The sequence below is a fragment of the Lytechinus pictus genome, chromosome 13 (assembly GCF_037042905.1).
Source record: "Lytechinus pictus isolate F3 Inbred chromosome 13, Lp3.0, whole genome shotgun sequence".
Lineage (NCBI taxonomy): Eukaryota > Metazoa > Echinodermata > Echinoidea > Temnopleuroida > Toxopneustidae > Lytechinus > Lytechinus pictus.
The window spans coordinates 16,925,225-16,939,339 of record NC_087257.1 but is presented as its reverse complement, the minus strand read 5'-3'; the positions used below and the strand labels follow the sequence as shown (position 1 = coordinate 16,939,339).

Genomic DNA, 14,115 nt, shown 5'->3' with positions numbered 1-14,115 from the left:
CATTTTGAGGGGGGTTGATACGGCATATCGCGCAAAATTAAGAAGTTGCAAGCGAGCGAAGCGAGCGAGCAAAAATTTTGACATTTTAATATAAAAAATCAAAGTTTGTGATAGATTTTGACATAACATTTGAAAAATTATAGGGCTATAATTCACACTTATCCCTTTTCTTGTCTCCCCATTTTCTTGGTCGTGAAATATTGGCGGGGGGGGGGGGCAAAACGCCGATGTCCTAACAGTAATTTCTTAGCTTTATTCTTATAAAACAACATTAAAAATGTAATAATCTCATAAGCCCTATTTAAATAGTGCGAGCGCGAAGCGCGAGCTGAAATTTTTTGGAATTTCATATATTTTGTCCTGAAAATTGAATATTCTGGACAATGTTTGTGAACCTGAACAAGATGCGTATGTAACTAGATAATCACTGCTTCGCGCGAGCAGACATTTTTAATATGAGTTCTGGCTTGATCGAAAAGGGCCCTGTTAAGGACGATTTGCAGTTAGCCATTAAAACGATACATATTTCGACTTTTAGATAATGCGAGCGCGAAGCGCGAACTGAAAATGTTTTGACGTTCCGACCTAAAAAATTGACATTCTAAGCACTTTTGAAATGAGCGGTATAGGTATAAAGCTAAACAATTGATGCGAGCGCGAAGCGCAAGCGGAAAATAATTAAGATTTCAGACCTAAAAATGGGACACTCTATTCATGTTTTGTCAATCATGAAAAAGGATGGGTAATTTGGTATCTTCCTACATTAATAATGCGAGCGCAACTGGATAATTTTAGCACGTTTTAATAAATATCAAGCTGCGTATCTCAATAAACAGAATCTGGGAATTCTGAATACATTTCATTTTTTATCATGAAAATCAATAATGCGAGCGCGAAGCGCGAGCGGAAAATATCTGATATTCCGGTATGAAAAGGGTGAATTTAAGCAATATCTAAAGCACTATGTAGGGAAATTGTGAAGTATTTGTATTTATTTAGACAAGTAAAACATACAGAGTAAAACATGTCAAGGGATACAAAAAAAGGTTTGAAAAACCCGTACAAGTTTGGATCCCAATAATATAAAATAGCATCAACTGAAGATAAAAACATAAGTTTAACAATCGGAAAAATAAATCAATGTAAATTACCATAGAAAAGGACATAGATAACATTAATAGATTTATGTAACGTTTAAAAAAAGATTTAAAATGTGATATAAGAACAAAATAATAAAACATGGATAAGATAACATAATATAACAAAATATAAGTGAAGTGTATGTGGATAGCACTTAATAAATGATGCGAGTGCGAAGCGCAAGCTGATATTTTTTTCATTATTTTGACATAGGACCTTGACATTCTAGGCCTAAGGACATTTTGTAATCATATGAAAATGATGACTATCATCCTACTCCTCTTCCTAAGCGCGATATGAAACTTGTCGATATTCCTTTCTGAAAAAGGGACAATTTAGTTATTAGGAATTCATGAAAATGTTATCATATTTATTAATGTAACAAGCCTATAATGAGTTAGTGAAATTTGTTGACATTTGAGGCCTGAAAACTGGACATTTAAGCACTTTTGTAATCATGAATAGTATTTTGAGTTTATATATTTTTAACTATTATTGCGATCGCAAATCGCGAGACGAATTTTTTTATAAACAGTCATAAAAGGGGGATTTTAAGTAGTTTGTTACAGAATTAATATATAAAGAATCTTATGGAATAAACAAAGACAATATGTAGGCCCACTTGGCAAATCAAATAATGCGAGTGCACAGCGTAAAAAGCTGCAAATTATATTCACACCATAAAACGGACATTTTACAGAGCATTTAAAAAAAATCAATTTGTAAATCAAACAAAATAATAAAACCTCGTTGTCCGAGCTGAAATATGTTTTATATATTGACCCTAAAACTTGATATTTTAAGCTATATACATATCAGCCTATTGAGCAAGATATGTAACTCATTGAACAGGCTATGCGAGCACGAAGCGCGAGCGAAAATTTAATAAAGTGACATGAAATATATTTTTAAATCATATTTAAGTCTTCATCTTACCTTATTTCATTCACTCGTCTCCTTCTTCTTTTTTTCTTCTTTTTTCCTCCTTTCTTTCCTCTTTTTTCCCTCTTTCTTTCTTTCCCCCTTTTGTTTTGCTCCGCCAATGGGGGGGGGGGCCCTCGGGTCCCCCCTGGATCCGCTAATGCACTCTTCTTTGTTCTTCCATTTTTGGGGGCCTTTTCTAATTAATTTTCTATCTTATTTTGGCGGGGGTATTAATTCAAGAATCAAAGGGTTATGGATGTCGAGCCATTACTGGGCCCTGGGAACGATTTTTGTTACTGGGGGTGCTGGTGTAAATTTGACAAGGAAAAAAAACACAAAAAAACGAAGGTCTCATTTTGGCCCCGATGAATTTGATAAGGAAAAAAAAAAGAAGCGTTTCCCTACCACAGGAAGGCCATTTTATTTACATTTCTCCATTTTGCCACACCTACCAGAATTTCAGGGTTGCTGAATAACACATGCAGCATCCCTAGCAGGCTAGCACCCCCGTTTCCCAGGGCCATCCCCCCCCCCCCCCCCTCTCCCTCCTGTGGTATGGCATTACTAGTATTATCGTACGATGGCGCTATTTTCATACCTCGACCTGATGCGCCATTGAGTGTTCTAAGTTTGGTGCTGAAGTTGATGTTGGCTGAAAGGGCCATGCCTCCAGACAATTTTTTTTTGTGAAATCCGTCTTGTACACCACGGCTCTCCCGTCCCAGGTTTAATCCTAAATCCATCCCTGGTGTATAGACAGCCTGATTCACGTTGCCGAAATGAACAATAATTAATCCCGGTAATTAATAGCGAGTGTTCGCTCAGGGCTTTTAGCGACGAGGGCGTATGGCAAGCCTTTTTAACATTCATTGCTATTCCTTGATACCAGGAATTCCATTTCTTGATATCTAGGTCCCGTTGCATAAAAGATACTATTATGGTAACTTTGCCATCCAATTGTAAATATCATGGTAACGATGACCATCTGCCAATCAGAATCAAGGATTCCATGCACGTTATCATTGGGTGGCAAAGTTACTATATTGATAACTTTTATGCAACGGGGCTCTGAATTGATTTTTTTTATATCAAGAAGTAATTTCTTCAAATCTCAAGAAATATTAAAAAAGTACACTTCATAATATCAAGAATTCAATTTCTTAATATCTAGAAATGAAATAAATGTTAGAGGCTTGCCATACACCTGCGTCGCCGGAAGCCCCGCACTCGGCACCTACTTCTAGTCACCCATTGATTAGAATTATGTGACCAACCCGGTTCAATTAGATTACAACTTGCTGGATTCAAGTTTGCCACGCAGTCACATCTCTGAAATTGACTTCAAACTGATTGATGATTCTTTAATCAAAATAATTCATTTATATTCACCTACTTCCAAATTACTGCAGGTTATAATAAATAATATAGAAGAAAAAACAGCGCTCGAATTCACCCCTGCCCTTGTAATTATGAATTTCAAGATGCTCCCATAAATATGACGAGAGAACAAATTGACCTTCAAAAAAGCAGCAAAAAAGTTGGTTTGGTTCTGCGGTTGGTAAAGGAGCTTTAACTCTTATAGTGCCAAAGGAATTACATCTCTATAGGGGTTATGTGAATCATGTCGTGCATATTTGGGACTTTGTCAGTGCTCGTGAAACTACAGTAGGGCCTCAATATTGATCAGTAAAGAACAAAAGCAACAATGACAATAATGATAATTCTTATTATTTAGAGTTGTTATTTCATCATTACATAATCTTATTGTTACCCCCTCTCTATTTTAACCGTTACACGCTAAATTCCAAGGATATAAAGTAAATCCAGATCGGCTGTGAAGAGTGACCAGCCGAATAATAGATTTAGTTTTAAACCTTGTAGATTAAAATATAAATCTAAAAGATTTGAATTTAAATCTTTTGAGATTTAAAAATTAATCCTATAGATTTAAAATAAATCCAACATTCGGCTGGTCACTATCCGATTTGGATTTATTCTAAATCCATGGAATGTAGAGTGTACGGCCTGACAAGTAGGAAGAAAGTTCATTTTAAATCTGTTTAGGGGGGGGGCATTTTTCTCCCGTCCCCTACCCTGGTCACAATGCAGGTGTCGTCACTGGATGGATAAAATATGCATAGTACGATCTTGTAGAGGATTGAACAATGCTTTCAACATTCAGGTTGCAAGTATTCCGATCGAACCCTGGATATCAAGATTCAGCAACATTTGTTACTCATTAGTATCGAATATGTAATGTATTCCCAAATAAGTTTGAAAATGTGTATTTAATAAACTTTTTTGTTCGTCCATAAGAGGTTCTCTAAAGGACAGGATTCAGATGCGCAATCGAACCCATGAGCTTTCTTCCAATGGTAACTGACAATTTTCTTTCCGACCTTGTTGCTACTATAAACCCAAATGATTATGTCACTCATTAATTTGGCCAGATATTGTTTTGAAATACAAGTTAGACTCCTTTTCTCTGTGCTTTGAAATACACAGAACGATAAAAAGGTCTTTGCGAAATTTCTCGTTCCTGACAGAATATATTAACGGATTCGAACAAGAATTAAGAAAACCGAGGCAGACAAATACCCGGTAAATATCCGAGTACATGTACGTCGGGTACACATTTAGATTGAAGAGAAAGAAACATATTTGATCCGGAGACCAACAGACGATAAATACCATGACGACGATTAGTACAGTGCGCGTCATCTTGCGTATTGTCTGCGAAATATGCTGTGTGGGTTTTTCAAACGCAGTGGGCCCGTCCGCTTCAAAACTGCGCGCGTCTGCTCGAAGTTCCCGGATGATGGCAAGATGGCTGCCGATCATGACAGCAATCGGAATCACGTATTTGAACAGAAACAGCAGGGTTCCGGTCGCCAAATGTCCTCCATTTCCAATCAACTCAGTCTTGCACATGTGGTTTTCATTATCATATTTAGATATTGCCAGGGTATACGTATTCAATACGGCGGCTCCAATCCATGAAAAAACAACGAGCCAAAGTGATCGCTGCACTGAGAAAATCAACTTGAATTTCAGCGGATACTTGACAGCAACTAACCGTTCCACGGATATAACCGTGAGTATAAACACCGATGCAACTGTGGATATCCACATGAAGACATTCGAATACTCGATCCGGCAGTATAGCATTCCTTTCCAGTTATCCGGTATCAAATCGCTCCGGGGTCGGGGTATCATCCACAAAGAAGTGAAGAAGTCGGCAAATGCCAGGTTTCCGATGAGAACATCGGTTGCGAATCTAGTTTTTCTTCGGTGGATTACGACGATGATGACGAGAATGTTGCCGACAATGCCCATGACGGAAAACGCAAGTTGTGTGACGACCCACCATCCCCAAGTGAAGGGGGCCCAACCCCACTCGATCTCGGCAGAAAAGCTCGTGTTATTCATGGCTGCTCTTGCTCGTAATTAATACATTCTGTAAAAACAACATATAGAAAGTCACTTTAAAGATATCTCACAATCATACAGATACAAGATATTATGACAGATACTCACTTATACATATTCATATAAGTCATGGTCGCAAGATTTAGTTTATTAATCTTTATAACTTTTTGAGAATTGCGGGTTATGACGCGGTATTAGTGACGAAACCGCGAATTGGACCTCGACGATTTTTGTGCGCTTAGCAGTGTGATATGTGTGTATTGAGTGGTGTGATCTGTGCGTATGTGCACATACCCACAATGGCAACCGTGGACAAACACACAACCTCAAATCAAAACGAGGACACAACAGGACATATCCTTGCACAGTTCGCGGACCATGCTAATGGCCTATGATCGTATTCTTTTGCATAGACATGGTCGTAGAGTCCTCAAACAAATTTATGTCCTCGGTTGTATAGTAAAATTCTACATAATCCGAGGTCAACCACATCCGCATTGCCAAAAAAGGTCATCGGTTGTGCGTAGTGGCAAAATGATTTTCTAACAAATGCGTGTGTGGGTATGCGAATGGGAGAAAGAGTACTATCGGTGTTTGGCAGGGGGTGAGTGTGTTTAAATGTGAGTATATTATGTGGATGTTCTCATGTGTGCTTACATGGTTTGCGGACCATGTACTGCAAAGACTCTGGTGTTGATTTAACACCAGCCCGGAATCTATATATGTCTACACCAGAGAAGTGTTAAACAACACCAGTTTCGTTTGGTCTAACACCAGACAGGTGTTTATACAACACCAATTAGTATTAAAACAGCATCAGTTTGATTCCAAACTCGTGTTGTTTCAATACTACTCTGGTGTGGACATATATAGATTCCGGGCTGGTGTTAAATCAACACCGGAGTTTTTGCAGTGTGCAAATGGCCCCAGATCGTTTCTTTTGCATAAATGGGAGCGTAAAGTCGTGTGTGTGTATTCACGCGATTGTAGGCAGAATAGAGGTGCAATATGACCTAAACCTGTGTCAGTTCTTTTTTTTCTTTTTTTTAACTCAATCGTTATTAAATAAGAGGATAATTATATTGATTAGGCCTACAGTGCTATTGTATGCTCAGTTTTCCACTTTGAGAGTGTATAAATGTGAGTATATTATGTGGGTGTTCTCATGTGTGCTTACATGGTTTGCGGACCATGCAAATGGCCCCAGACCGTTTCTTTTGCATAAATGGGGTCGTAAAGTCCTCGATTAAAAACTCACACATGTCCTCGATTGAATAGTAAAATTCTAGGTCAACCACTTTCATACTTATACAAAAGTCCTCGGTTAGACGCATTAGCAAAAAACGTCATCGGTTTCCACCATAAATTAACGTGGGGGTGATTGCGTGTATGTGTGTGGGGTTTTGTAGTGATCACGCGAGTGTAAGATTCTAAGCCTGCTCAAGAAACTTGTGTGTGTTAATGTGTAAAATGTATATGTGTAGAAGGGTGATAATGTGATTGTGATGTGTACATGTTAGTCTGTGAGACTCCATGTGTACACATGTATATACATGTGAGTGTTTCATAAAGCTGTTCGTAATTTAAGAGCGACTTGAAGAACGACTGGTGGTCCTTTTTTGTGATAAATTGTATACACCAAAATTTCATTGGCGATGGTTTACCAGTCGTTTCTGAAAGTCGCTCTTAACTTATTACGAATTGCTTTATGAAACACCCCCATGAGAGTTTGACATCAGCAAATATTTTGTTGATGCTATAAGCGAGATTTTGTGTCGTATAAAAATTTGTTTGTGTGGGTATGCGAATGGAAAAAAGTGTTATCAGTGTGTGTGAGGGGGTGAGTGTGTATACATGTGTGTACATATATGAGGGTGTTTTCGTGTATGTGCTAGCTTATAGGACACTCGTTTGCGAGGGTGTTCGTGTGTGTGTGTGTTCACGCGATTGTGGGCAGAGTAGAGGTGCAATATGACCTAAAAGCTACGCCAGTTTTTTTTTTTAACTCAATCATTAAATAAGAGGAAGTCTTGATTATGCATACAGTGCTATTGTATGCACAGATTCCCACTGTTTCCTTTAATTGATCTCCAAGCTCCCCGCCTCTTAGAATATAATAGGGGATAATCGAACCCTGCTCCACTCTCTGTAGCTCAAAAAAATTTGTTTGGTGCTTGACCAAAGCGAGATTGAATCTAATATAATTACCCAATAAGATTTTGACACATGCTGAATTTTGTGCATTCGGCTATTTAAAATATTTGTGTTCACAATAAAGCTACTTTCAACAAATAATTATATAAATATTTCGTGCGTCTGGTACCCATTTTCTGCCTTTCTTCTCACGCCTTGATGCTTAAATAACGTTACAACTTTTTATGTAATCTAGAAAATTAATGGAATCGAAATGTTTTAAGGGTCTGCTTTAGCGCACAATAACCAGAACAAGGTCATGTGTTCCAGTCGTTAATAAGTCATATGCGAAACTTACTGACGAGTCTTTTTAACATCCTCTGGCCAACACTCTGATCATGTTTAGTTATTGAGACACTGGTTTAAATGAAATCAAGAAGTAGCATTGTTCTCAATATTCTGTTTCGTTAAATTGATTACCGGGTCAATTATATTCCCATAAAATGAAGGTATTAGACATCCATAAAGTTATATTAATATCTAATACTCTTACTACAGCCCTAGTTTCCAATATAAATAGCTCATTAAACCGGTACATTGCATAAGACAGCTCATTAAAATGTAATTTTATGTCAATTATTCTGGGTCATTGACCTTTTTTAGTATTACGTAATTACCTAATAGCCAACCAAGAAACATTGACTGCATAGTAATCTGTTATTTTATAGCACTAACATAACATCTTCCAACCTCTCCTGGTATAGTACAGCACAGGAGGGATGTTACTTCACTCTTCTATATAATGTGATAATTGGATTTATACCAGTGCAAAGATATACAAATATAATCAAGTCACTTTGAAGTTAATAATGATTATAACATTTGTAATGCACTTAAAACAGATGTTACTAAGCGCACAATTATTTTACTATAAATCAATTACAGGGATTTTAAGAATAAAAGTGTAGTTAATAAATGAATGAATCACTTATACTCAAATTAAGAAGAATTAAAAAAAAGCAAAGATGCGCTTCCATATAGACTAACCAACAACCGATTTACAGAGTGGGAAACCTCAATATGAAAGTGGGGTTTTAGCAAAATCTCAAATTGATCAAGTGAGTTAGCGTTATGGATGTATGTTGGTAAGTTATTCAATTCGTTATACAGTTCGCTGGAAGCCGAAGCCACGCCGATCGATAGTATGATCATTGGGAATAACTTAACAGCTTTGATCTGTCTGGAGTCAGTTTCGCCGGTGAGACTGCGGGTAAAAGGTGATACCTTTGTGCAGGATAAATGTCCATACATACGTAATGAGTTTGTACCTTTTTTTTAAGATTCTACAATTCAGACTCGGGCTGCGAATTAATTTTCAATAAACCATTACCATAACCAAAAGTAAGAAGAATAGATAACCTTTAATCAGGGTTATTATGGGGGTTATTAGAGCCCAGAAAATACTGACTTTTCCCCCCATTTTCTAAAGCTCGATTAATTCAGGAATCATCCCCTTCTGAATCAACATAGTCAATTAGTAGATCAATTATGCACCATCACCTTTTCAATTATTCTTGGCGTCGTTGTGGTAAAGTGGTCTAATTATAGATGTTTACACGCATCCAACTGCAAATTTGCTTTGGGTTAATTGGGACCAGTGCAGCATCGTCGCTAGTATATGTAATACATTCATGAATTTTTTCAGGCGTTTATTTTTAATATAATTATGATAGTGAGGAGCATGGACCTAAACATTGTGAGGGTGCTTTCTAGTATATATTTGGGAGGATGCTATAAATACAGCGAGAATAAGCAATGAGACGTAGCCGGGGTTCAGTTCATCAAGTTTAATCACAAGCTTTCGGCCATAATTGGGCCTTCTTCAGGTATCTGAAGTACAAGAGAAACAAGTGGCCATAATATGCATATTTCGCATAATAATAATAAATAAGAATAATGGTAGGCGTAGCTTAAATAAAGGTTCCTCAGAAAGCTCTGAGGATCCTTGATTTAAGCTACGCCTACCATTGTACATCTTTCACAACATATTTAAATACGAGGGTTGCCCAAGCTGTTGTTCATGTATAATTTCTCACATTTATATATAAAATTTAAATACATATATATATATATACATATATATATATATATATATATATACATGTATGTTTATGCAGTGTAAGTAGGTTTTGCTAAAAAGCAGCCGCAACCGATCATGGCATATTTTCGGATTGTTCGACTTATTATTTTAGTGCAATACTCTCATAGTTACAATTCTTTGAAAAACTGTAAATGATAAAAGTTGAATTTAATGGTACTGCTTTGCAATCCTTCCAATTCAGTACAGTGCCCCTTAGCATTGCTTCTCAGGGGTCCAAACCTTTCATTTATTTGTACTGCATTAGTATAAATATTTTTTTGCATTGATTTTTTTGTATAATGCTGAAAATTATTGAATTTTAAAGTTTATCAATAGTTTGTGAAAACAGTTATACGCACATCGTCATGAATATTCATTAGGTTGGCTGATGATGTCACATCCCCACTTTCCTTTTTCTTATGTTATTACATGAAATCATAAATAATTCATTTTTCATGCATGTGTAAATGATGTGTCTCCATTATGATGAAATAAGTTGCGGCAATAAATAACTAATGCACTTAATCAGTTTTCAGTCCAAATGTTTTATTTTTTAGTAGAAAAAAATTGAATGAACCTAATTTTATATGATAAAATTCAAAAGAACAAGTGGAGATATGACATCATCAGCCAACCTAATGAATATTCATAAAGACATGCCTAGAACTGTTTCACCGGAATAATGCAAATCTTTAAAATTCAATAACTTTGTTATTTGTTATCTAATTTTGATCAAATTTTCTGCATTTTGCTTTGTGAATTTTACTCTATTTATTGAGATATAAATATTTCCAGCCTGGACCATCCCTTTAAACTTGACTATCTTGTGACCACTTTTGATAACCATATACAATGCCTCTTCCTTGTTATACCGTACGATCATATTCCCAGATTCTTCTGTTAGGGTAATGTTTTCTCATTGGAATCATGAATAAGTTGTTGAATTACCTCATTTTCCACGAAAATTCAAGTTCTAATTTTTTCTTAATGCAGAAATGATTTGAATTTAATTTGTACAATTAAAAACGGAAATTAATGTAAATAGATAGCCTCATCACTCTATCAAATTGCACGAAAGAGAGATTTTCGAATGTTCATGAATTATCATCAATCAGAATGAAAGATGGTATAGCACCATTAATCGAGACTTTTTGAAGCTTCCACACAAAATAATTCCATTTTCACAACAACATAATCGAAATAATATATTACAAAACAGGGCATTCAGCATTATAGACCAAATCATATTTTCCTTTTTCGACTTCATACTTTTCAACCTAAAATATTAAATATGAAATCTGTGAATACTCTTCAAGTTGTCATTTTAACTTTTAAATATGTACATAGTTACCGTTCGTTATCAATCCATCTTCATCTGTTACAATCTTATGCGAATGAAAATCATCATTCATACATTATACCCATTATTAATAATTGCCTTGAAAATTGGAATAATGCATTCAATATAGCAGTTTGTCAATAATAATATATTTTCGTTCAATTTCATCTAACAAACATTTTAACGTTGAACTAATACATGTATATACAATGCGCTCGACCCTGTATAGAGTTTGATAGAATGTCGCCGATTTTTCTTTGAGATCGCCATCAATATCAGAACTGCTTATGATAGCCGTTTTATTGATGGTAGTTTCAATTTTCAGATGAACTTAATTCTTTTATAGAAGCCTAGTCGCCGTCTTCTAATGTTAGCTGATATTAATTTCGACTTCACATATTTCCACATACATGTAGGACTATGTGATCAGAGTTTATCCTGGTATGATTTTAATGGTGGTTCCTTTTATATCTGACTGCTTAGTAAGTTTGAATATTGGTAGTTGTCAGTAGGAGGGTAGACTCAGTGAATTTAAAAGACAAGTCCACCCCATCAAAATCGGATGTAAAATAAAAAAGTTATTACGCATAACTCAATGACATGCAAATGAGACAGTCAATGATGTCTATCACTCACTATTTATTTTGTTTTTTATTGTTTGAATTATACAATATTTCATTTTTTACAGATTTGAAAATAATGACCAACTTGACTGAATCATATAGTATTAAACAATGCTAATTCCACATGTTCAGGGAGGAATTAATTGTTGTTTCACTTGACTTGAGGAGAAAATTAGAATGTTTTATATTTCATATAATAAAATACAAAAGAAATAGTAAGTGGATGACGTCATAAGTCTCCTCACTTGCGTACAGACCAGGATGTGCCTATTACTGTTTTGTGAAATTGAGCGAAACTTTAAAACGTCATAACTTTCTTATTTTACATCCGATTTTGATAAAATTTTCAGTGTTATTCTTGGTGGATTTTCCTTTTTTTATTCAAATCAACTTTTAGTTGGGATGGACTTGTCCTTTAATTAAATAATAATAAGGAAAGATGCCAAAGGTAATGATTTCAGCTGTTTATAGCTGAATTTAATACTGCAGTCACACTTTCGAAACTGACTCCAAACCGACCCATGATGTCATGTGAAATATCGCAATATTTTGGATCGCTCTGAATGTGGCTCCTTTGCGGTGTGACTGCAGCATAACATATCAGGGCCCCGTCTTACAAAGAGTTACGATTGATCCAATCAATCTGAACTGCATGGAAATTCATCCATTCCATTTTTTTTTTCTACAGGAAATGTTCACAATTTCCTTTATAAACAAAGAAAATCACGCTGAGTGTTCAAGAAGAAAGATGAATGTATGAATATATCGAGGAAATAATTGTGAACAAATTTGCATGTTAGATGTTGGACGTTGCTGGCCGTCCATAGTTGTGATTGATCGGATCAATCTAAACTCTTTGTAAGACGGGGCCCAGTACCTTCTTTCCAGCATTTTACATTCTAATAGGCTGACGCGAAAACTTTAGTATGACTTGATCGGGGATCGAACCCTTGCCTCCACGTACATGAGGCATGTGCTCAACCACTGAACCACCTAAAACACGCTTTATTTCCCCCAAGGGACCTGATAATAATGATCAATGTCTAAATTTCAGAAAGACAAGGAGTGCATCGACTCAAGATTTGAATCCCGGTCCCTGAATAAACAGACAGAATGGTCAGAACGCTATCACTCTATGATAAAGGGGTAACAATGTTCCTTCCAAATTTAGCGTAAAAATCGTCCCTCTCTTTCAGCAAACATGTATTGTTGGTGATTTAGGGGGGTGTAATATTTATTTGCTTTTACTCAAAATATGAAGAAAAAATCAGGCTTGGACTAAACTGAAAACAGGGTGTGTGCTTTGTTCTGGTCCTAATTTGTAATTTTATGTTACACAATATTACACCGAGGAAAAAGTGTACTTGTAATTGAGAAAAGAGACAGTTTCGGAAAGAAATATGTAGGCCCTACTCGGAGTGTAAAATGTAGACTCGCTTTCTTCAAAGTAGTGGTAAATAATGGCTAGAAATGTCGAAAACATGGCTAAATAGGAGTCAGTTGCACAACAACCAAGTTTCACCCATGCAATGCGATTTCCTGAGGGTTTTTGGGGGGGATTGGGGGATACGACCCTCTCTCATAGACTGCCGTAATGATAATTCGAAAATCGAGTGGGGCACGTCACCCATTCCCCGAGATCGCCACTCATGGTCAAACCTTTGACTAGAATCAAATGACCGAAGACCATCATGGCTTTGTCAAGAAAAACAGTGCTCCTTATTGACATCGTCTTATATTTTTTTATGTAGGCATAATTTTATGTCCGAACGCAAAAGGATAAAACTTAAATTCAACTAAACAATAATATTATGGAAATGAAAACAAGTCAATAAAGTTATTTCACTGTAGGTTACACAACTCGGCATCGGATCTTTTTACATTACCTTTCAAAGTTTTCAGGAAACACTTGCATGATATCCATATTCACGGTCAGCGATGTTTTGATTGTGAAAAGATATTCCCATATCGATTGCTCAACGATCTTCGATGTTACTCGCAAAATGCGTCCCATAGCTGCAGTTGTGTAGCAATAAATGAAACAACACCTTTTGACATCGTCTGTATAAATAGGGGCTGTCAACAATTTGCTACAAAACATCATCAGAATGAGTAAAAAGTCCGTCTACCTGTCATATCCAGCTCGATGACGCCGTTGATCCATGACAACCACGTAAAATATTGATGTCTTTGTTCACGTGACGCGCCAGGATTATTTTGTCGAGATCGATCGCCGTTCTGTGATCAAAATTGTTTCAAATATTTGCTTTAGACGAGTTCCTCGAATGCTTTTGTTTTTTTACATTGCATTTCAAAAGGTCAAAGCTCGTGGACAAGTGAACTTCCAAAATCCCCCATACAATATTTAAAGCGCTGTTTAGAATTTT

At 36.2% G+C, this 14,115-nt stretch overlaps 1 protein-coding gene across 1 annotated transcript; it reads right to left on the bottom strand.

The window, feature by feature from the left end:
- Window positions 1–2,149: 2,149 nt before the first annotated feature.
- On the bottom strand, window positions 2,150–13,700 carry LOC135156425 (nociceptin receptor-like). Its single transcript, XM_064108878.1, has 2 exons — window positions 13,615–13,700; window positions 2,150–5,521 (listed from the first exon to the last, which is right to left on the bottom strand). The coding sequence occupies exon 2, from the start codon at window positions 5,491–5,493 to the stop codon at window positions 4,495–4,497; it is 999 nt and encodes a 332-aa protein (XP_063964948.1). The 5' UTR covers window positions 5,494–5,521; window positions 13,615–13,700; the 3' UTR covers window positions 2,150–4,494.
- Window positions 13,701–14,115: the final 415 nt, after the last annotated feature.